The 23,312-nt window shown below is 44.5% G+C and overlaps 1 protein-coding gene across 1 annotated transcript in view; it reads left to right on the forward strand.

The window, feature by feature from the left end:
* Positions 1 to 23,312, forward strand: part of LOC138637787 (receptor-type tyrosine-protein phosphatase beta-like) — a 109,099-nt gene that overhangs the window by 48,489 nt on the left and 37,298 nt on the right. Inside the window, exons 11-14 of the mRNA XM_069726709.1 lie at positions 18,406 to 18,660; positions 18,742 to 18,996; positions 19,121 to 19,378; positions 19,459 to 19,716. Coding sequence (XP_069582810.1) covers positions 18,406 to 18,660; positions 18,742 to 18,996; positions 19,121 to 19,378; positions 19,459 to 19,716 — 1,026 coding nt within the window. The remainder of the gene's footprint in view (positions 1 to 18,405; positions 18,661 to 18,741; positions 18,997 to 19,120; positions 19,379 to 19,458; positions 19,717 to 23,312) is intronic.

The following is a 23,312-nucleotide window of genomic DNA, read 5'->3' on the forward strand; positions in this document are numbered from 1 at the left end:
ACCTGCTGTTGCCCTGCACTGTTTCCTCTGTTAGCTGGTTCTCAAGAGTGCCGGCAGGACAGTTGCCTCCTAGTTTGGCTCCGGGTTCCGGTAACGTAGACTGGTAATCGGGGAGATGCACAACTTGATCTGCTTCTGCTCTGTGCCCCAGTAGAGTTAGCTGGGTCTCCAGAGTGCAGGTAGTCCAGGCGGCTCCTGCTGTGGCTCCGGGTTCCAGGAACAGAAGCTGTCCTTTATTTTGGGGGTTAGTAACACATGTTAACCCTGCAGTCCAATACGAGTTCCAGAACCGCCAGATGGTTCTCGATAGTGCCAATGGCACTTATACTTTCTGCTTAATAACAGAGTCCCAGCACCACCAGCTGGTTCTCGATAATGTCTTTGGCCACAGGTTCCTTCTACTGTGTATCCAGGTTCCATTAACATCAGCTGGTCCACGAATGTGCTTTCAGACACTGAAAGTTCACTGAAAGACACTGAAAGTTTCAGACACTGCTGTTCCTCCGTGCATCTGAACTACATGCTTCACAAATTACAATTATAAATACAAGTACCAAAAGGAGAAGAACAAGAAGAACTAGAAGAAGAAGAACCAGACAAAGAACAACGGAAGAAGAAGAACCGGAACCAGAGGAAGAAGAACCAGAGGAAGAAGAAGAACCAGAACCAGAGGAAGAAGAACAACCGGAAGAAGAAGAACCAGAACAAGAGGAAGAAGAACCAGAGGAAGAAGAAGAACCGGAAGCAGAGGAAGAAGAACCAGAGGAAGAAGAAGATGAAGCAAAGGTTTAGGAAATGGAAGAACCAGAAGCACCAGAACCCAAAGCATCAGAACCAGAAGAACCAGATACCATAAGACCAGGAAAAAAAAGAATAAGCAGAATAAGAAAAAGCAGAATGATAAAATGCAGAAGAAGAAAAAATAAGTCTAAGCAGAAGAAGATGAAACAGTGTATGGGGGTGAGTCCATTCCTCCTCGTGGTACCCCTGGAGACTCCCTGCTGCTGCGGGGCAAGCTGAATGCAGACCCCTCCCGATGAGAGTCCCCTAAGATAGGCCTCCAGGAAGAAGTATTTTTCAAATGTCGCTAAACCACACAAAGTTCTTATATTTAAACCTACTCCAACACAACAGAGGAATAGGGCAAGCAAAATTATTATTATTTTTTTAATAATCAACACATTTTCTTAAAAAAGCTATCAAAATGAGCTATTTAAAAAAGAAGAATGAAAGGTAACAAAAAAAAAAATTGAAATTGATAGTGAGTAGAGCTTGGTACCATTTATTGTACCCAGGGAAAGGAACAGCAAACATGGCATCAATGCTGCTGCCGCGGAATGATGTGCAGACAAAAATGTAGGCAGGACTCTTGCTCCTGTGCATTCTATTTTGGATTGTGGTGCGCAGCTTTAGATCTCTTCAACATTTTTATTGACTGTGGGGACTGGGCGTTAGCTATAGACTAGAGCCGTCCAGCATCTTGTCGTGTGCGACATGGGTCAGAAAGATGTTGGTGTGATTTCGGGTCATCAGTATCTATAGTGAATTTTGTGGTTTTCCCCGCTGGTTCAAGTGTATGGCCACCCTGCATCTCACGCATAGAGTGCAGCAGAAGCGACAGACAATCATTTAAGAACCGTTTTTGCCCTAGATCTTAGCGGAAAAAAAGAGCAAAGCAGACATCTCGGCCTGGGAGATCCACAGGCGTGATTATGGTATCTACAACGCCGTGCCCACCGTTGCAGAATAAAATGAAATGAATGAAGAAAAAGTAAATTCCAAAGAGTTTGCCAAGCATTACGTTAATATTTTGACCCGTAGACCAAATGTGCCCCATTATAACCGCTATTCATACTAAAAACAGTACTTGTGCCCATTATTATTTAATTTCTCTGGCTCCGCTGCCTCCGATTACCAATTCTACATGTTATTTGGGGATTTTTAGTCATTTAGAAAACACCACAATGTAAAATAGATGTTTTAGGAATTCCGATTTTTTTATCCCCATTGACTTCAATGAGGATTGGAAATCGGAATTCACGATTGCCGATTTTCAAGTGTGATCGGACAAATCCTTTCCGATCCGATTTTTAGGGTGATTGATCAACCCTAGTGATGAGCGTACGTTCTCGGATAGGGTGTTATGTGAACATGCTCAGGTGCTAACCAAGTGTCTTCAGCGAAAAATATGTTTGAGTTCCCGCGGCTGCATGTCTCGCGGCTGTTAGACAGCGGCAACACATGTAGGTATTGTCTAAAAGGCAGGTAATTTTTGCATGTGTTGCGACTGTCTAATAGCCACGAGACATACCGCTGGGACTCTAACATATTTTTTCAAGCATGTTGAAGACACTCGGTTAGCACCTAAGCAAGTTCATATAACACCTTATCTGAGCACGTTCGCTCATCACTACTGTGCAGTGATTGGTTGCTATAGACAAAAGAGAGCTTCTTTTTCTAAATCTCCAATGTCTCTGTATGGAAAAAATAATGAATTACTTTTTGTGACTATTGCACTTTATTTAGTTTACTTTTATATTACCTCATGTACAGGTACCTGATACCATAATATAATGATATCTCACATGCTCTGACACTTCAAGTCTCTGAATAACAAGTATTCCCCAGTACATTACTAGACTCTACTACAGTACTTTGCTGCAGGAAGGAAATATTAACAATAAGTTCTCTTCTTAAAGACACATTAATGTAATTTACTGATATGTATCTATATCCTATATAATAATCGCCAGTTGGGACTTATGGCTGCTGTCACCGAATCCCATGAGGCACTGCAGCAGTGTCACTTGCGGCCACGAACTGCGACATACACGCCTCCGCTATTCCCATGCAGGCGCAGTAACAGCCGCATCGTTAGTACGCATGCGTGGGAATAGCAGTGACATGTATGTCACTCGCGCAAGCACAGTTCGTAGCTGCAAGACCACGAACTGCGCCTGTGCAAGTGACATTCACATCACTGCTATTCCTGCGCATGCGCAGTAACAGCCACAATTGTGTGCTCTACCTGCTCTACCCGCGCATGCGCTGTAATGATGCGGCTGTTACTGCGATAGCATCTGGACTATTTCTAGTATGACATACTTCTGTCAGGGAGTGTATACCTTAAAGGGACATTCACACAAATGAAAGTTAAGAAATGTTTTACTGAATGTTGAGGATCAGGTTGCTAAAACCCTTAATATTACCAACATTACCAAAAGTGTGACACTGGATTCCTCAGAATAGCCTTACCTAGAAGTGTGCATGATTGATCTAAGCTTTAATCATTGTCCATGGCATAGTCAAAAATTGCCATGTCGTAGATTCAACTTTTTACAATAAAAAAATTAATGGAATGGTGATTGAGCATGCCATCTATACTCCATACAGACTTAGTTTTGCAGAATCTAGTTATCAAGATTTCAGAGCGTTGTTCTTAGAATCGCTAAGGGTCTCCTTGGTTGCAGTCCCAGAGATCTCAAGTTTACCTCCTATCCTATAGCTGGGATATGGGGTATCTTTAAATCTTGAAAATACTCTTTTAATTTCCAGAAAACAAAATCACTTGAATATTTCAGAAATATGTACTGCAGTTACTTATAAGTTAAGATGTTGATATTTATGTATATACGATAACCTTATATACGGTAAGTAAACTTTGAATTGTTGAGTCATAGATATGTAAGATATATTCTCACCAGACAAATTACTTTATCAGCTCATTGTCACCTTCATTGAAATCGGACAAATGCAATCCGATTAAAAATTGGATTGTACTCAAACCAAGGTTATTCTATCATTAAGCGTGCATCTGCATTTTTTCCAGCTTGGATTGCATCATGATCAGACTAAAAAAAATTGCAGCATGTTGTGATTGTAATCGGAAACGGAATCGCATTCAGCAATAGAAGTCATTGAGTGCTGCGAGTACTGTCCAATTTTTATACATCGATGTCCTTTGAAAAGCCAGCAGTTCAGCAGCCGTGTACAGTAAAATCACAGTGGGACCTGACAAGAAAGAATGCATAGACTACATATAGTATATACACATAGAATAGATAGATATATAGATGTCATCAGTGACATATACGATTAGTATTGTGTGTGTAGCTTACCGTACATGTATTTAATTACTAAAAAAAAAATTCTCAAAAAAATTGTGTGGCCTCCAGCGTAATTTTCTTAACCAGCAGAGGGAAAGCCAACAACTGGGGCAGATGTTTATAGCCTGGGAAGGGGGTAATACCCATGGAGCTTCCCAGGCTAATAATATCAGCTCACAACAATATACTTAACCTTTACTGGCTGTTAAAATGGGAGACCCCCCAAAAAATGATGAAGGGTCTCCCTATAATTAATAAGCAGCAAAGACTAGGCAGACAACTGCTGGCTGACATTAATAACCTGGGCAGGGGCCATGGATATTACCTCCCCAGGCTAAAAACATCAGCTCTCAGTCACCCCAGAAAAGGTGCATCTGTGAGATGTGCCAATTCTGACACTCAGATTCGCTATTCCCACTTGCCCTGATGAAGTGGCAAGTGGGTTAATAGTTGGGGGGGTTGATGTCACCTTTGTATTGTCAGGTAACATCAATCCCAGAGGTTAGTAATGGAGAGGCATCTATAAGACGTCCCCATTACTAAACCCATAGTTATATTGAATAAAAACACACACACCCAGAATAAAGTCCTTTAATTGAAAGAATGATACAGATTTCTTTAATAAATATTAATTAAACCATACTTACAGCATCACTCATTCCAGTGATGCCATTGTCCCCTGCAAAAGAATTAAATATCGAATAACAATATTCCTCACCTGTCTGCTGAAAAGATAATAATCCATTTATCCCACAAGGGCTCTAGCTCTGCTTCATCTAAATGGCAGGCTGCATGGCTGCATGATGCAACCATTCAGCCTGTCATTCAACAGAGACACTGAGCAGAGTTTGCTACCGCTGCTCAGTGTCTCACTGTGAACTCCAATAACCTGTCTGATGTCACCACAAGTGTGAGAAAGTTTTCATGCTTGTGTGTGTGTTTTAAAGAATATTTCCTTTGAAAATGATGTGTAAATGACATAGAGAGTTGCTGTAATGCAACTGTAAGGCAGTTGCATGCAACCTCTACCAGGGGGTGCAGGTAAGGGAAAAAAGGTAGCACTCACCATGTAGCACCAGAGTGCAAAGCGAGGAGTGCCACCAGGAGGCAGCAGAGTAGACAGACAGGCCGGTCAGCAACAAACAAGACAAAGTACCAGAGGTCACAGCAATGCACGACTTCAGAGACAAGTCAGAAAACAGAACCAGACGGGAGCGCAGGATCCAAAACATGAGACACAAAACATAGTCGGGGTACGAGCCAGAGAGTCAAAGCCAGACAGGAAATGTAGTAACAAAGACGGAAAGCAGGAGGCAGGATTCAGAATACAAGCTGATTCAAATGCTGTAGGAAACCACCAAACACACACTAAGTCAGGGACAGGGAACGGGTCAGGCACAAATATGGGTAATCAGAGGCAGAAGGATCACTAGGGTATATGGGTCAGCTGCTCAAGCCAGGGACTGGAACTATCACTGACAATTGCTACCAGGAGTGGCACCAATAAATAGCCACCCACGAATCAAAGAGAGTCAGGAAAGGTTAACCCCACCATAACTTGGCCGGGGAAGGAAAAGCCAGAAGCAATCCCCAACCTGGATCGTGACAATTGCTTTATGCAAAAGCTCAAGTTAAAATCACATTGAAATCGGATAGCAATCACACTGCATTCAGATGTAAATCGGATGCTAGGTGGGAAAAGTCGGATTGTACTCGCATGAAAAACGCATGACACTTGCATTACACTTGTCCAACTTTGAAGGAGCAATATCGGACCGATTTTAAAATCATTAGTGTGTCTCAGGCCTATCAGAGAACTTAATACACGTTATTCTTACCTTTTCTTTTTAATAGACCCTAATCTAGTGAAGAACCTCTTCACTGGAATCATCACCACTAGGGTTGAGCGAAACGGGTCGAACATTTTCAAAAGTCGCCGACTTTTGACAAAGTCGGGTTTCATGAAACCCGATCCGACCCCTGTGCATGGTCGGCCATGCGGTACGCGACTTTCGCGCCAAAGTCGCGTTTCAATGACGCGAAAAGCGCCATTTCTCAGCCAATGAAGGTAAACGCAGAGTGTGGGCAGCGTGATGATATAGGTCCAGGTCCCCACCATCTTAGAGAAGGGCATTGCAGTGATTGGCTTGCTGTCCGCGGCGTCACAGGGGCTATAAAGGGGTGTTCCCGCCGACCGCCATGTTACTGCTGCTGATCTGAGCTTAGGGAGAGGTTGCTGCTGCTTCGTCAGAAGCAGGGATAGCGTTAGGCAGGGTCCATTAACCACCAAACCGCTTGTGCTGTAGCGATTTCCACTGCCCAACACCACCTTCGGTGTGCAGGGACAGTGGAAGCTACATTTTTTTTTTTCCCCTCAGCGCTGTAGCTCATTGGGCTGCCCTAGAAGGCTCCCTGATAGCTGCATTGCTGTGTGTACACCGCTGTGCAAAGCAACTGCTTTTTTCAAAGCACAAATCCTCTTGTTCCTTCCTTTCTGCACAGCTTTCTTGTTTGTTTGTCCACACTTTTTATTTAATTTGTGCATCAGTCCACTCCTTATTGCTGCCTGCCATACCTGGCTGAGATTACTGCAGGGAGATAGTAATTGAAGGACAGTTCCTTTTTTTTGTTTTTTTTTTGTGGGAGATTAAGATTGGCATTTCTGCTAGAGTGCCATCCCTGTCTGTGTCCTCTCTCACTCAGTGGGCCATAGAAAGCCTATTTATTTTTTTGCTTGATTTGGGTTCCAAAATCTACCAGAAAAAATCACAACATCAATCAGTGGGAGAAAAATATTGGCCTCAGGGCTTGTGTGCCACTCCTTACTCCTGTGTGTGCCATCTCTCACTCAGTGGGCCATAGAAAGCCTATTTATTTTTTTGCTTGATTTGGGTTCCAAAATCTACCTGAAAAAATCACAACATCAATCAGTGGGAGAAAAATATTGGCCTCAGGGCTTGTGTGCCACTCCTGACTCCTGTGTGTGCCATCTCTCACTCAGTGGGCCATAGAAAGCCTATTAATTTTTTTGCTTGATTTGGGTTCTAAATTCTACCTGAAAAAATCAATAAATCAATCAGTGGGAGATTAATATTGGCCTTTGGGCTTGTGTGCCAGTCCTAAGCGTGCCATCTCTCTCTCTCAGATAGTGGGCCATAGAAAGCCTATTTATTATTTTTTTTATTGGGTTTATACATTTTCCCTGGAAAAAAAAAAAAAGTGGGAGATTAATATTGGCCTCTGGGCTTGTGTGCCAGTCCTGAGCGTGCCATCTCTCTCACAAATAGTGGGCCATAGAAAGCCTATTTATTTTTTTGGTTGATTTGGGTTCATAATTCTACCTGAAAAAATCATTAAATCAATCAGTGGGAGATTAATATTGGCCTTTGGGCTTGTGTGCCAGTCCTAAGCGTGCCATCTCTCTCTCAGATAGTGGGCCATAGAAAGCCTATTTATTATTTTTTTTATTGGGTTTATAAATTTTCCCTGGAACCAAAAAAAAAAGTGGGAGATTAATATTGGCCTCTGGGCTTGTGTGCCAGTCCTGAGCGTGCCATCTCTCTCACAAATAGTGGGCCATAGAAAGCCTATTAATTTTTTTGCTTGATTTGGGTTCCAAAATCTACCTGAAAAAAACACTTAATCAATCAGTGGTAAATAAATATTGGCCTCTGGGCTTGTGTGCCACTCCTGACTCCTGTGTGCGTCCTCTCTCACTCAGTGGGCCCTACAAAGCCTTTTTTTTTATTTGTTTTCTAAATTCTCCCTGAAACAATCATTTTATTTTATTTGGTTTATAAATTCTTCCTTAAAAAATCTTTTTTTTTTATTTTTTTTTTTATAAAGTCTCCCTTGTAAAAAAAAAAAAACAAATCAGTGGGAGATTAATATTGCCCTTTCTGCTTGTGTGCCAGTCTTGACTCCTGGGTGTGCCATCTCTCTCTCCCTCTCTCCAATTGTGGGCCATAGAAAGCCTATTAATTTTTTTGCTTGATTTGGGTTCCAAAATCTACCCTAAAAAATCACTAAATCAATCAGTGGGAGATTAATATTGCCCTTTCTGCTTGTGTGCCAGTCTTGACTCCTGGGTGTGCCATCTCTCTCTCTCTCCAATTGTGGGCCATAGAAAGCCTATTAATTTTTTTGCTTGATTTGGGTTCCAAAATCTACCAGAAAAAATCACTACATCAATCAGTGTGAGATAAATATTGGCCTCTGGGCTTGTGTGCCACTCCTGACTCCTGTGTGCGTCCTCTCTCACTCAGTGGGCCCTACAAAGCCTATTGTCTTTTTATTTGTTTTCTAAATTCTCCCTGAAACAATAATTTTTTTTAATTTTGTTTCTAAATTGTTCCTGAAAAATCCTTTTTTTTTTTTTTTTAAAGTCTCCCTGAAAAAAAACAAAAAAAACAAATCAGTGGGAGATTAATATTGCCCTTTCTGCTTGTGTGCCAGTCTTGACTCCTGGGTGTGCCATCTCTCTCTCTCCAATTGTGGGCCATAGAAAGCCTATTAATTTTTTTGCTTGATTTGGGTTCCAAAATCTACCTGAAAAAATCACTAAATCAATCAGTGGGAGATTAATATTGCCCTTTCTGCTTGTGTGCCAGTCTTGACTCCTGGGTGTGCCATCTCTCTCTCTCTCTCCAATTGTGGGCCATAGAAAGCCTATTAATTTTTTTGCTTGATTTGGGTTCCAAAATCTACCTTAAAAAATCACTAAATCAATCAGTGGGAGATTAATATTGCCCTTTCTGCTTGTGTGCCAGTCTTGACTCCTGGGTGTGCCATCTCTCTCTCTCCAATTGTGGGCCATAGAAAGCCTATTAATTTTTTTGCTTGATTTGGGTTCCAAAATCTACCTGAAAAAAAACAAAACAAATCAGTGGGAGATTAATATTGCCCTTTCTGCTTGTGTGCCAGTCTTGACTCCTGGGTGTGCCATCTCTCTCTCTCCAATTGTGGGCCATAGAAAGCCTATTAATTTTTTTGCTTGATTTGGGTTCCAAAATCTACCAGAAAAAATCACTACATCAATCAGTGTGAGATAAATATTGGCCTCTGGGCTTGTGTGCCACTCCTGACTCCTGTGTGCGTCCTCTCTCACTCAGTGGGCCCTAGAAAGCCTGTTGTCTTTTTATTTGTTTTCTAAATTCTCCCTGAAACAATCATTTTTTTTATTTTGTTTCTAAATTCTTCCTGAAAAATTTTTTATTTTTTTTTCTAAAGTCTCCCTGAAAAACAAAAAACACAAATCAGTGGGAGATTAATATTTACATTTGCGCTTCAGTGACAGTCCTGCGTGTGTGGCATCTCTTTCATTTGTTGCCAACAACAACAGAGTGTGTAACATTGTGGCTGATTTTCGTTGTGGTCTCACCCACCTGTAAAGGGGTAGCAAAATCATACTGAAGTTATAGCTCACCGTGTAAGTTGTGTGACAGCAATAAATACCGTTAGTTTGTTAACGTTTTTAAAACAATGAGGAAGTCTGGTGGAAGAGGTCGTGGCCGGGGGCGTTCATTGTCAGCTGGTAATGAGGGTAGTGGTAGTGGTGGAGCATCAGGTGGTCGTGGGAAAAAAAATATTGCACCTAAGTCTGGAGCTGTGGAGCCAGGTTCGTCGTCTAGCTACACATGGCCTCGAACCCTCCCTTTTCTGGGAGTAGGAAAACCGCTTTTAAAGCCGGAGCAGCAAGAGCAAGTTTTGGCTTATCTTGCTGACTCAGCCTCTAGCTCTTTTGCCTCTTCTCGTGAAACTGGTAAAAGTAAAAGCAGCGCGTCGTTAGTGGATGTTCACGGTCAGGGACAAGTCGCTTCCTTGTCCTCTTCAGCAAAAAGAACAACAGAGAAGAATGCAGCAGGCGACACAACGGGTTACTCCATGGAGCTCTTTACACATACCGTCCCTGGCTTAGAAAGTGAAGCAGTTAACAGTCCATGCCCATTACAAGTTGAATCAGACATGGAGTGCACTGATGCACAGCCACAGCCAGACTACTATGCTGGTCCTTTGACTCAGACCACAACATTGCCCTCGCAGGGTGGTGATCAAGAATCAGACCCTGATGAGACTATGTTGCCCCATCACGAACGCTATACCACCGACCGACACGGTGACACAGACGAAGTTGCACACGAGCTACAAGAAGAGGTAATAGATGACCCAGTTCTTGACCCCGATTGGCAGCCATTGGGGGAACAGGGTGCAGGCGGCAGCAGTTCTGAAGCGGAGGAGGAGGGGCCGCAGCAGGCATCAACATCGCAACAGGTTCCATCTGCTGGGCCCGTATCTTGCCCAAAACGCGTGGCTAAGTCAAAACCTGTTGGAGGACAGCGTGGCCATCCGGTTAAAGCTCAGTCTGCAATGCCTGAAAAGGTATCCGATGCTAGAAAGAGTGCAGTCTGGCATTTTTTTAAACAACATCCAATTGATCAGCGCAAAGTCATCTGTCAAAAATGTTCAACTACCTTAAGCAGAGGGCAGAATCTGAAAAGTCTCAATACAAGTTGCATGCATAGACATTTAACCACCATGCATTTGCAAGCTTGGACTAACTACCTAACGTCCCTTAAGGTTGTAGCACCCTCGGCCAATGAAGCTAGTCATCAACGCAACATCCCTTCCGGCAGTGTAGGGCCACCATTTTGCGCACCACCTGCAGTATCTGTGCAGGTTTCTTTGCCAGGCCAAAGCAGTCAGGGTCAGGGAATCACCAGTTTCGTAGTAGGAAACACTGCATCTAGGGCACCGGCGGCAACAATACCATCTCCCACCGTCTCTCAGTCTGCCATGTCCACCGGCACACCCGCTAGTTCCACGATCTCCAGCTCTCCAGTCCAGCTCACCCTACATGAGACTATGGTTAGAAAAAGGAAATACTTAGCCTCGCATCCGCGTACACAGGGTTTGAACGCCCACATAGCTAGACTAATCTCGTTAGAGATGATGCCCTACCGTTTAGTTGAAAGCGAAGCTTTCAAAGCCCTGATGGACTACGCTGTACCACGCTACGAGCTACCCAGTCGACACTTTTTTTTCCAGAAAAGCCATCCCTGCCCTCCACCAGCATGTTAAAGAGCGCATCGTCCATGCACTCAGGCAATCTGTGAGCACAAAGGTGCACCTGACAACAGATGCATGGACTAGTAGGCATGGCCAGGGACGTTACGTGTCCATCACGGCACACTGGGTAAATGTGGTGGATGCAGGGTCCACAGGGGACAGCAAGTTTGGGACAGTTCTGCCTAGCCCACGGTCTAGGAAACAGTTGGCTGTAGCCGTTCGCACCCCCTCCTCCTAGTCCTCCTGCAGAAGCGAGACCTCGTCCACAGACCACAGTCGCACAACCACTCCATCCGCAGCTGCCACTGTTGCACACCAGGTCTCCCATTATGGAGCAGCTACTGGCAAACGTCAGCAGGCTGTATTGGCTATGAAGTGTTTGGGCGACAACAGACACACCGCTGAAGTTCTGTCCGAGTTCTTGCAGAAAGAAACGCAGTCGTGGCTGGGCACTGTAGATCTTGAGGCAGGCAAGGTAGTGAGTGATAACGGAAGGAATTTCATGGCTGCCATCTCCCTTTCCCAACTGAAACACATTCCTTGCCTGGCTCACACCTTAAACCTGGTGGTGCAGTGCTTCCTGAAAAGTTATCCGGGGTTATCCGACCTGCTCCTCAAAGTGCGTGGACTTTGCTCCCATATCCGCCGTTCGCCCGTACACTCCAGCCGTATGCAGACCTATCAGCGTTCTTTGAACCTTCCCCAGCATCGCCTAATCATAGACGTTGCAACAAGGTGGAACTCAACACTGCACATGCTTCAGAGACTGTGTGAACAGAGGCGGGCTGTTATGTTTTTGTGGGAGGATACACATACACGGGCAGGCAGTAGGATGGCAGACATGGAGTTGTCAGGTGTGCAGTGGTCGAAGATTCAAGACATGTGTCTAGTCCTTCAGTGTTTTGAGGAATGCACACGGCTGGTTAGTGCAGACAACGCCATAATAAGCATGAGCATCCCCCTAATGCGTCTGCTGATGCAAAGTTTGACGCACATAAAGGATCAGGCGTCTGCAGCTGAGGAAGAGGAAAGCCTTGATGACAGTCAGCCATTGTCTGGCCAGGGCAATGTACAGGACGAGGTAGCGGGCGAAGAGGAGGAGGAGGACGAGGAGGATGATGGGGATGATTATATTTTTAATGAGGAAGCTTTTCTGGGGCCACTGGAAATTGTTGGCGCGGCAAGGCCGGGTTCTGGTTTTTGGAGGGACACAAGTGACGTGGATTTGCCTGAAACTGCCCCTCAACCAAGCACAACCACAGATTTGAGAACTGGAACTTTGGCCCACATCGCGGATTATGCCTTACGTATCCTCAAAAGGGATACACGCATTACTAAAATGATGAACGATGACGATTACTGGTTGGCCTGCCTCCTTGATCCTCGCTATAAAGGCAAATTGCAATGCAAAATATAATGCCACATGACAACTTGGAAATAATATTAGTAACCAAACAATCCACTCTTGTTGACCGTTTGCTTCTGGCATTCCCTGCACACAACGCCCGTGATCGTTCTCACACGAGCTGCAGGGGCCAGCAGACCAGAGGTGTTAGAGGGGCAGAAATCAGAAGTGGCGTTGGCCAGAGGGGTTTTCTGACCAGGTTGTGGAGTGATTTTGCTATGACCGCAGACAGGACAGGTACTGCAGCATCAATTCAAAGTGACAGGAGACAACATTTGTCCAGTATGGTTACTAACTATTTTTCATCCCTTATCGACGTTCTCCCTCAACCGTCATTCCCATTTGATTACTGGGCATCAAAATTAGACACCTGGCCAGAATTGGCAGAATATGCATTGCAGGAGCTTGCTTGCCCGGCAGCTAGTGTCCTATCAGAAAGAGTATTCAGTGCTGCAGGTTCAATACTAACAGAAAAAAGGACTCGTCTGGCTACCCAAAATGTAGATGATCTAACCTTCATTAAAATGAACCACAACTGGATTTCGAAATCTTTTGCCCCACCTTGCCCGGCTGACACCTAGCTTTCCTATGAAAAGGTCTTGCCTGTGGACTATTCTGAATGACTTTTCCAATCTCGTAATTTTCTGCACCTGATTGTCCAGCATACGACATGTTTACACCTCAGTAAATGGCCAAACTCCCCACACGGGGCCGTGGTATCGCCACTTGGCGCCAGCACCCGTGAGAGTGCTGTTTGTCTGAAGAGGTGGGTGTGCCCGCTTTTGGTCGACGGCACTGCCACTGGGTCCCTCATAGTACAATAAAGTGTCTGGCGGTGGTGGTGCGCACCCAACGTCAGACACACCGTTGTAATATGAGGGGCCCTGGGCCTGTACCGCCGGCCACAAGACAGTCCCCCCCCCAGCTCAAACTGTGCTCTACCACTTGCAAAATTTTCTCTCACAGCTCCACCAATGTTTAGTCTATGCGCTGACATCCTTCACTGCCTGGCACTGTCAATACCTTTGTATTGACTTTTTTGTTATGTTAGGCCTTCAAAGCCTGTCTGCGGCCCGTTCTTTCCACTACTACTACACTGACCAGGCCACTGCTGCCCGTGTTCCCCTGGAACCAATTGTAACTTGCCTACAGCCAGCCCAATTTATTATTTTAGGGCTTCGAAGCCTGTCTGCAGTCCCTCCTTCCACTAGGCCTCCACTGACCTGTCTACTGCTGCCCGTGTTACCCTGGAACCAATTGTAAATTGCCTACAGCCAGCCCAATTTATTATTTTAGGGCTTCGAAGCCTGTCTGCGGTCCCTCCTTCCACTAGGCCTCCACTGACCTGTCTACTGCTGCCCGTGTTACCCTGGAAACAATTGTAAATTGCCTACATCACAATTTTTGTTATGTTAGGCCTTCGAAGCCTGTCTGCGGCCAGTTCTTACCACTACTACTACACTGACCAGGCCACTGCTGCCCGTGTTCCCCTGGAACCAATTGTAAATTGCCTACAGCCAGCCCAATTTATTATTTTAGGGCTTCGAAGCCTGTCTGCGGTCCCTCCTTCCACTAGGCCTCCACTGACCTGTCTACTGCTGCCCGTGTTCCCCTGGAACCAATTGTAAATTGCCTACAGCCAGCCCAATTTATTATTTTAGGGCTTCGAAGCCTGTCTGCGGTCCCTCCTTCCACTAGGCCTCCACTGACCTGTCTACTGCTGCCCGTGTTACCCTGGAACCAATTGTAAATTGCCTACAGCCAGCCCAATTTATTATTTTAGGGCTTCGAAGCCTGTCTGCGGTCCCTCCTTCCACTAGGCCTCCACTGACCTGTCTACTGCTGCCCGTGTTCCCCTGGAACCAATTGTAAATTGCCTACAGCCAGCCCAATTTATTATTTTAGGGCTTCGAAGCCTGTCTGCGGTCCCTCCTTCCACTAGGCCTCCACTGACCTGTCTACTGCTGCCCGTGTTCCCCTGGAACCAATTGTAAATTGCCTACAGCCAGCCCAATTTATTATTTTAGGGCTTCGAAGCCTGTCTGCGGTCCCTCCTTCCACTAGGCCTCCACTGACCTGTCTACTGCTGCCCGTGTACCCCTTGAACCAACATCAGAAAATATAAAAATAAGTCTTTTGCTTATAAAAAAAAAAATACTGGAGAGATATCAAATGCAGACATTTTAACATGAAAAACAAACACATACAACAAAAATCTGGCACAGTACTAAAAAGGGCCACCAGCTACAATAACTTTCTCCTGCAAGTAGTTAACTGAAAGTTTTTTTCTATTTAAAACACAGATATGGCATCCACCGAGTGTTGTCCTGTCGCGTCTTCTTTATATTATTGCCAAGAAGATGCAAAACAATGAAAATGAAAAAATCATTATTTACAAAAATAATAGAGTAAGTCAAAACCACATTGCAAATAAACATTCATTACAAATAAAGAAGCAGGGCGCGTCCGAGGGTGAGTATATACCTAATAAGAATATAATCACCCTCGGACGCGCCATGCTTCTTTCCGACAGCCTTCCTTCCTAAGAATCAGCCCTTCCATGGTTTAGAGAGAGGGTGTGTTACACTCCAAGGTGTTCCCCAGGTTGCCTTTCCTGAGCTTCGATCTTCATGCTCTCGTTTAGTAGTTGTCGGAAAGTAGGCTGCATTAGGCCTACAAATTGGGTATGGGGTGGAGAGAGATGGTGTGTTCCACTCCAAGGTGTTCTCCAGGTTGCCTTTCCTGAGCTTCGATCTTCATGCTCTCGTTTAGTAGTTGTCGGAAAGTAGGCTGCATTAGGCCTACAAATTGGGTATGGGGTGGAGAGAGATGGTGTGTTCCACTCCAAGGTGTTCCCCAGGTTTCCTTGCCATTGCTTCGGTCTTCAGACTCTCGTTTAGTAGTTGTAGAAAACTACACTGCATTAGGCCTACAAAATGGGTATCGGGTGGAGAGAGATGGTGTGTTACACTACAAGGTGTTCCCCAGGTTTCCTTGCCATTGCTTCGGTCTTCAGACTCTCGTTTAGTAGTTGTAGAAAACTACACTGCATTAGGCCTACAAAATGGGTATCGGGTGGAGAGAGATGGTGTGTTACACTACAAGGTGTTCCCCAGGTTTCCTTGCCATTGCTTCGGTCTTCAGACTCTCGTTTAGTAGTTGTAGAAAACTACACTGCATTAGGCCTACAAAATGGGTATGGAGTGGAGAGAGATGGTGTGTTACACTCCAAGGTGTTCCCCAGGTTTCCTTGCCATTGCTTCGGTCTTCAGACTCTCGTTTAGTAGTTGTAGAAAACTACACTGCATTAGGCCTACAAAATGGGTATGGGGTGGAGAGAGATGGTGTGTTACACTCCAAGGTGTTCCCCAGGTTTCCTTGCCATTGCTTCGGTCTTCAGACTCTCGTTTAGTAGTTGTAGAAAACTACACTGCATTAGGCCTACAAAATGGGTATGGGGTGGAGAGAGATGGTGTGTTACACTCCAAGGTGTTCCCCAGGTTTCCTTGCCATTGCTTCGGTCTTCCGACTCTCGTTTAGTAGTTGTAGAAAACTACACTGCATTAGGCCTACAAAATGGGTATGCGGTGGAGAGAGATGGTGTGTTCCACTACAAGGTGTTCTCCAGGTTGCCTTTCCTGAGCTTCGATCTTCCGGCTCTCGTTTAGTAGTTGTTGGAAACTACACTGCATTAGCCCTACAAATTGGGTATGGGGTGTAGAGAGATGGTGTGTTCCACTCCAAGGTGTTCCCCAGGTTTCCTCTCCATTGCTTCGATCTTCCGGCTCTCGTTTAGTTGTTGTAGAAAACTACACTGCATTAGGCCTACAAATTGGGTATGGGGTGTAGAGAGATGGTGTGTTCCACTCCAAGGTGTTCTCCAGGTTGCCTTTCCTGAGCTTCTATCTTCAGGCTCTCGTTTAGTAGTTGTCGGAAAGTAGGCTGCATTAGGCCTACAAATTGGGTATGGGGTGGAGAGAGATGGTGTGTTCCACTCCAAGGTGTTCTCCAGGTTGCCTTTCCTGAGCTTCGATCTTCCGGCTCTCGTTTAGTAGTTGTTGGAAACTACACTGCATTAGGCCTACAAATTGGGTATGGGGTGTAGAGAGATGGTGTGTTCCACTCCAAGGTGTTCCCCAGGTTTCCTCTCCATTGCTTCGATCTTCCGGCTCTCGTTTAGTTGTTGTAGAAAACTACACTGCATTAGGCCTACAAATTGGGTATGGGGTGTAGAGAGATGGTGTGTTCCACTCCAAGGTGTTCTCCAGGTTGCCTTTCCTGAGCTTCTATCTTCAGGCTCTCATTAAATTGTGGTTAAATGGAACAACTGCATTTGGCGTACTAGTTGGTTTGGGGCCTACAATCGGTGTCTGCCACTCCTTGCTGTTCTCCTGGTTTCCTGTCATGAAATTCCATTTTCAGGCTCTCGTTAAGTAGTTGTTAATGTTAGACTGCATTTGGCCTACTAGTTGGGTTGGGGCCTACTATCGGTGTCTGCCACTCCTTGCTGTTCTCCTCCACTGAACAAAGCTGTGCCGCCTGTTTACTACGGTTGCCAATTTTGAACTGCATTTCGACTACTTACTGATTTGGGCCTACTCTCTGTGTCTGCCTCTCATTCCAGTTGTCCTCCACTGCAATGCCCCCTGGTTAGTCCTGTGTTACCAATTTTGAACTGCATTTAGCCAACTTTATTCTTTGGGCCTATATCTGTGTTTCCTCCTCATCCTGCCCATTGCCCAGCCAGTGATAGATGAGTCTGCTGGTAAATTGACCTATAACGCAAAATTCCCCGTGCACGCTACACAGCAAGATTGTGACCCTGCTGAAAGTCAGGTTCCTCTTCCCGCATACCATACCGCCTTACACGGGGACAAAGAGGAAGGTGCAGATGAAAGTGCAGGTTCCTTCATCAGGTGGGGGGAGGAATACTAGTTGGCGACGTCACTGGCACAGGGCCTCTCATAGTACGCAAAAGTGTTGCTGCCGGTGGGAGGCGCCCCCGCCGTGCAAACACACCGCTGTACCTTGAGGGGCCCTGTGCCAGTGCCAATGCCAACGAGTGGGCCCCCCCTGCTTGCTCAGGTTCACAGCACTTGCAAAGTTGAAATACTTACCTCTCCCTGCTCCACTGCCGTGACGTGGTCCAGATTTCCTGGGCCCACTAATTACTTGAACCAGCCCTACCCACCACAACTTTAGCCAAATGACCCCCAATTTCAAATGCCTTCCAATTATTATAAGGTTAATTACGCTTGACAAGCTTCATTAAGAAGAATGGATGGTTTTGACATTAAAATGGGCACTCTAGGTGTTTTCCTGGCCCCCACTCACTGCCGACTATGCTGCCCCATTGACTTGCATTGGGTTTCCTGTTTCGGTCGATCCCGACTTTACGTCATAATCGGCCAATTCCACTCGACCCGACTTTTGAGATAGTCGGGTTTCGCGAAACCCGGCTCGACTCTAAAAAGGTCAAGGTCGCTCAACTCTAATCACCACTACTTCTATATCTCTGATCTGGGAGAAACCAGATGGAAATGCAAGTTCTTATGAAATCCAGATTCTGGGAGAACCAACTTTCAATAAAATTGTGACTTCAACTTCTGATACAATTGAAGGCCTGACACCGGGGAATTATTACACATTGCTGGTCACTGCTGTCGTTGGGGAGAATAATGTGACAGGAAACAGTACAGAAATATCTGTGTATACCAGTGGGTATTTTTATTAGACTGTAAAATGTTGGCTCATGAGAAACTGCAATAAAGTGTTACTAAATTGATTTCTTTATTTGACAATACTTATATCCTTTCTATTTCATAATAGAACCTGAAGTAGTAAAGAAACGGACTGGGATCATCACCACCACTTCTATATCTCTGAGCTGGGAGAAACCAGATGGAAATGCAAGTTCTTATGAAATCCAGATTCTGGGAGATCCAACTTTCAATAAAACTGTGACTTCAACTTCTGCTACAATTGAAGGCCTGACACCTGGGAATTATTATACATTGCTGGTCACTGCTGTTGTTGGGGACAATAATGTGACAGGAAGCAGTTTAGAAATATCTGTATATACAAGTGAGTATTTCAATGAGACTGTGAAGTTCTTTATAAAACCTAGAGTGTATTAATCTTTATATCTTTTCTGTTTCATAATAGAACCCGAAGTAGTGAAAAACCTGATGACTGGAATGATCACCACCACTTCTATATCTCTGAGCTGGGAGAAACCAGAAGGAAATACAAGTTCGTACATAATTGTGATTCCGGGAGATCCAACTTTTGAAAAATATGTGACTTCAACATCTACTACCATTGAAGGCCTGACCCCTGGGAATTACTACACATTTCTGATCTATGCTGTTGCTGGGGAAAATGTGACTGGAGACAGTACAGAACATTCTGTGTATACAAGTGAGTATTTCTATCAGAATATAAAATGTTGGATCAACGGAAGCTGCAACACAGTCTTACTAGGTTAATTCCTTTACAAAATCTAGAGTTTGACATTATTTATATATTTTCTATTTCATAATAGAACCTGAAGTAGTGAAGAACCTGATGACTGGGATCATCACCACCACTTCTATATCTCTGAGCTGGGAGAAACCAGATGGAAATGCCAGTTCTTATGAAATCCAGATTATGGGAGATCCAACTTTCAATAAAACAGTGACTTCAACTTCTGATACAATTGAAGGTCTGACACCGGGGAATTATTACACGTTGCTGGTCTCTGCTGTTATTGGGGACAATAATGTGACAGGAAACAGTTCAGAAATATCTGTATATGCAAGTGAGTATTTCTATGAGACTTGGAAGTGCTTCTAGGTTTATTTCTTTATTTGATAACACATATTTTCTGTTTCATAACAGAACCCGATCTAGTGAAGAATCTGATGACTGGGATCATCACCACCACTTCTATATCTCTGAGCTGGGCGAAGCCAGATGGAAATGCCAGTTCTTATGAAATCCAAATTCTGGGAGATCCAACTTTCAATAAAACTGTGACTTCAACGTCTGATACAATTGAAGGCCTGACACCGGGGAATTATTACATATTTCTGCTATCTGCTGTTGTTGGAGAAAATAATGTGACCGGAAACAGTTCAGCAATATCCGTGTATACAAGTGGGTAATCCTTACACTCAGATTTCAAAATAGTACATATTGAATATACAGAATATTTCTGCCATAGATTGATAAAGAGCCATGTAGAATTGAATCAGATTGTTCATCAAAAGTTTGTTGCTTAGGTTTCTTTACTTATATTTAATATTTTTGTTTTGTTGAAGCAGCCACCTTTGCAAATGAAAAAAAAAGAAAAACAGTTACATATGTGGAAACATAATTATATTCCTAAAATGAACTAATGATTGATTGTAAAATCTAAAATATCTGCACTCTCTAACAGGCTATACAACAGAGGGGGTTCTAAAATAAAATAAATAATTGGACCCTTTAATTTAGCAATAAAGTGAAAGTTGATAATCACCCGAGGAAAAGCAAATACCGCGGGGAGAGGCACAAAGGCTGCACTTGCTGTTGTAATTGGGGCAACAATGAAAAATTTATGAAAACTGCCTATAAGATAATCTGTCTCTGGTGGTCATAACAGTGAATTGGTGCAGCTTTTATTGTTCAACAGGAGAACACAAATTGTATGTTGTGCAGTAATTGGTTGCTATGGACAAACGAGAGTTTCTCTTTATAACTTTCCAATGTCTCTGTACGGAAACTATAGTGTAATTACATTTTTTGACTGTTGCACTTCCCTCAGTTTCCTTATATAAAACCGTGTGTACAGGCTACCGGTATTTAATACTATAATATAATGATATCTTACAAGCTCTACTTCTACTCACACACCAACTCTCTGAATAACAAGCATTACCTAGACTATACTACAGTACTTTACTACAGAAAGGAAACTATTACAATTGAGTTTTTCTCTGAACGATGCCATAATGTAATTTACTGATGTGTAGGGTTGAGCGACTTTTAGTTTTTTAGGGTAGAGTCGGGTTTCGCGAAACCCGACTATCTCAAAAGTCGAGTCGAGTGAAATCGGCCGATTATCGCGAAAAGTCGGGGATCGACCGAAACACGAAACCCAATGCAAGTCAATGGGGAAGCATAGTCGGCAGTGAGTGGAGGCCAGGAAAACATGTACAGTGCCCATTTTAATGGCAAAAACATCCATTCTTGTTACTGAAGCATGTCAATCTTAATTTACCTTATAATAATAGTAAGGAATTGGAAATTGGGGGTCATTTGGCTAAAGTTGTGGGGGGTAGGGCTGGTTCAAGTATTTAGTGGGCCCAGGAAATCTGGACCACGTCACGGCAGTGGAGCAGGGAGAGGTAAGTATTTCAACTTTGCAAGTGCTGTGATGCTGAGCAAGCAGGGGGGGCCTACTCGTTGGCATTGGCTCTGGCACATGGCCAATGCCTACTCGTTGGCATTGGCACTGGCACAGGGCCCCTCAAAGTACAGCAGTGTGTTTGCACGGCGGGGGCGCCTCCCACCGGCAGCAACACTTTTGCGTAATATGAAGGGCCCTGTGCCAGTGACGTTGCCAACGAGTTTCCCCCCCACCTGATGAAGGAACCTGCACTTTCATCTGCACCTTCCTCTTTGTCCCCGTGTAAGGTGGTATGGTATGCGAGAAGGGAAACCTGACTTTCAGCAGGGTCACAATCTTGCTGTGTAGTGTGCACGGGGAATGTTGCGTTATGGGTCAATGTACCAGCAGACTCATCTATCACTGGCTGGGCAATGGGCAGGATGAGGAGGAAACACAGATATAGGCCCAAAGAATAAAGTGGGCTAAATGCAGTTCAAAATTGGTAACAGGACTAACCAGGGGGCATTGCTTTGTTCAGTGGAGTACAACTGTAATGAGAGGCTGACACAGTGAGTAGGCCCAAATCAGTAAGTAGGCTAAATGCAGTTCATAATTGGTAACAGAAGTAAACAAGCGACACTGGTTTGTTCAGTGTAGAAGAACATCAAGGAGCGGCAGACACCATTAGTAGGGCCAACAAAACAAGTAGGCCAAATTCAGTGTTATATTAAAAACAATTTAACGAGAGCCTGAAGATAGAAGCTAGGGAAAGGCAACCTGGAGAACAACTTGGAGTGGAAGACACCGTTTGTAGAACCCAGACCCAACTTGTAGGCCTAATGCAGTGTTGCTTCAACAACTACTTAACGAGAGCTTCAAGACAGAAGCTAGGGAGAGGCAACCTGGAGAACATCTTGGAGCGGCAGACACCGTCTCTACAACCCAGACCCAACTTGTAGGCCTAATGCAGTGTTGTTTCAACAACTACTTAACGAGAGCCTGAAAATGGAATTTCAGGACAGGAAACCATGAGAACAGCACGGAGCGGCATACACCGTTAGTAGGCCCCAACCACACTAGTAGGCCAAATTCAGTTGTTCCATTTAACAACTATTTAACAAGAGCCTGAAGATAGAAGCTCAGGAAAGACAACCAGGAGAACACCTTGGGGCGGCAGACACCGTTAGTAGGCCCCAACCAAACTAGTAGCCCCACTGCAGTTGTTCGATTAAAAAACTATTTAACGAGAGCCTGAAGATTGAAGCTCAGGAAAGGCAACCAGGAGAACACCTTGGGGCGGCAGACACTGTTAGTAGGCCCCAAACAAACTAGTAGCCCCACTGCAGTTGTTCAATTAAAAAACTATTTAACAAGAGCCTGAAGATAGAAGCTCAGTAAAGGCAATCAGGAGAACACCTTGGAGCGGCAGACACTGTTAGTAGGCCCCAACCAAACTAGTAGCCCCACTGCAGTTGTTCGATTAAAAAACTATTTAACAAGAGCCTGAAGATAGAAGCTCAGTAAAGGCAATCAGGAGAACACCTTGGAGCGGAAGACTCAGTTTGTAGACCACAACGAAACTTGTGGCCCCAATGCAGTTTTATAATTCTGACAGGCTGAAAACCAGCCTTTTTTTTTTTTTTTTTAGAGGAGAACAGCTGTATTAAGTGGCGCAGACAGACACTGCTAGTTGGCCTTACACCACAAAGTAGGCTCAATGCAGGTTGAAAAAAGTTACATGGGTACACGGTCGGCATTGCTGTGCTCAGCGGAGGACAAATGGAAGGAGAGACCGCAGACACACTTAGTAGGCCTAAAACTAAAAAAAATAGGCTCAAAGCACCTTCAATTATGTGGCAGGGGTACAAAGGCAGCATTGGTGTGGACGATTGGAAGGAGTGTCTGACACAGTTAGTACTCCCAAAAAATAAATAGATGTTTATGTCTCGCAAAACAACAAAACCAAAAAAAAAAAAGGGTGGCATACTTAGATACAGGGGTGGGCTCCTCTGCTGAGTTTCAGACATAGTAATTTGGCGCTAAGTATTTACTGGTGTCAATATAGGACACTGACCCTATTTTAACTAGCATCATACATGTCAACAAATTGGTATTGTCAGTGCCAGGCATTGAAGGATGTCAGCGCATAGACTAAACATTGTTGGAGCTGTGAGAGATAATTTTGCAAGTGGTAGAGCACTGTTTGAGCTGGGGGGGACTCTCTTGTGGCCGGCGGTACAGGCCCAGGGCCCCTCATGTTACAACGGTGTGTCTGACATTGGGTGCGCGCCACCACTGCCAGAGACACTTTATTGTACTATGAGGGACCCAGTGGCAGTGCCGTCGACCAAAAGTGGGCACACCTACCTCTTCAGACAAA

This window comes from Ranitomeya imitator, chromosome 5, assembly GCF_032444005.1.
Source record: "Ranitomeya imitator isolate aRanImi1 chromosome 5, aRanImi1.pri, whole genome shotgun sequence".
Classification (NCBI taxonomy): domain Eukaryota; kingdom Metazoa; phylum Chordata; class Amphibia; order Anura; family Dendrobatidae; genus Ranitomeya; species Ranitomeya imitator.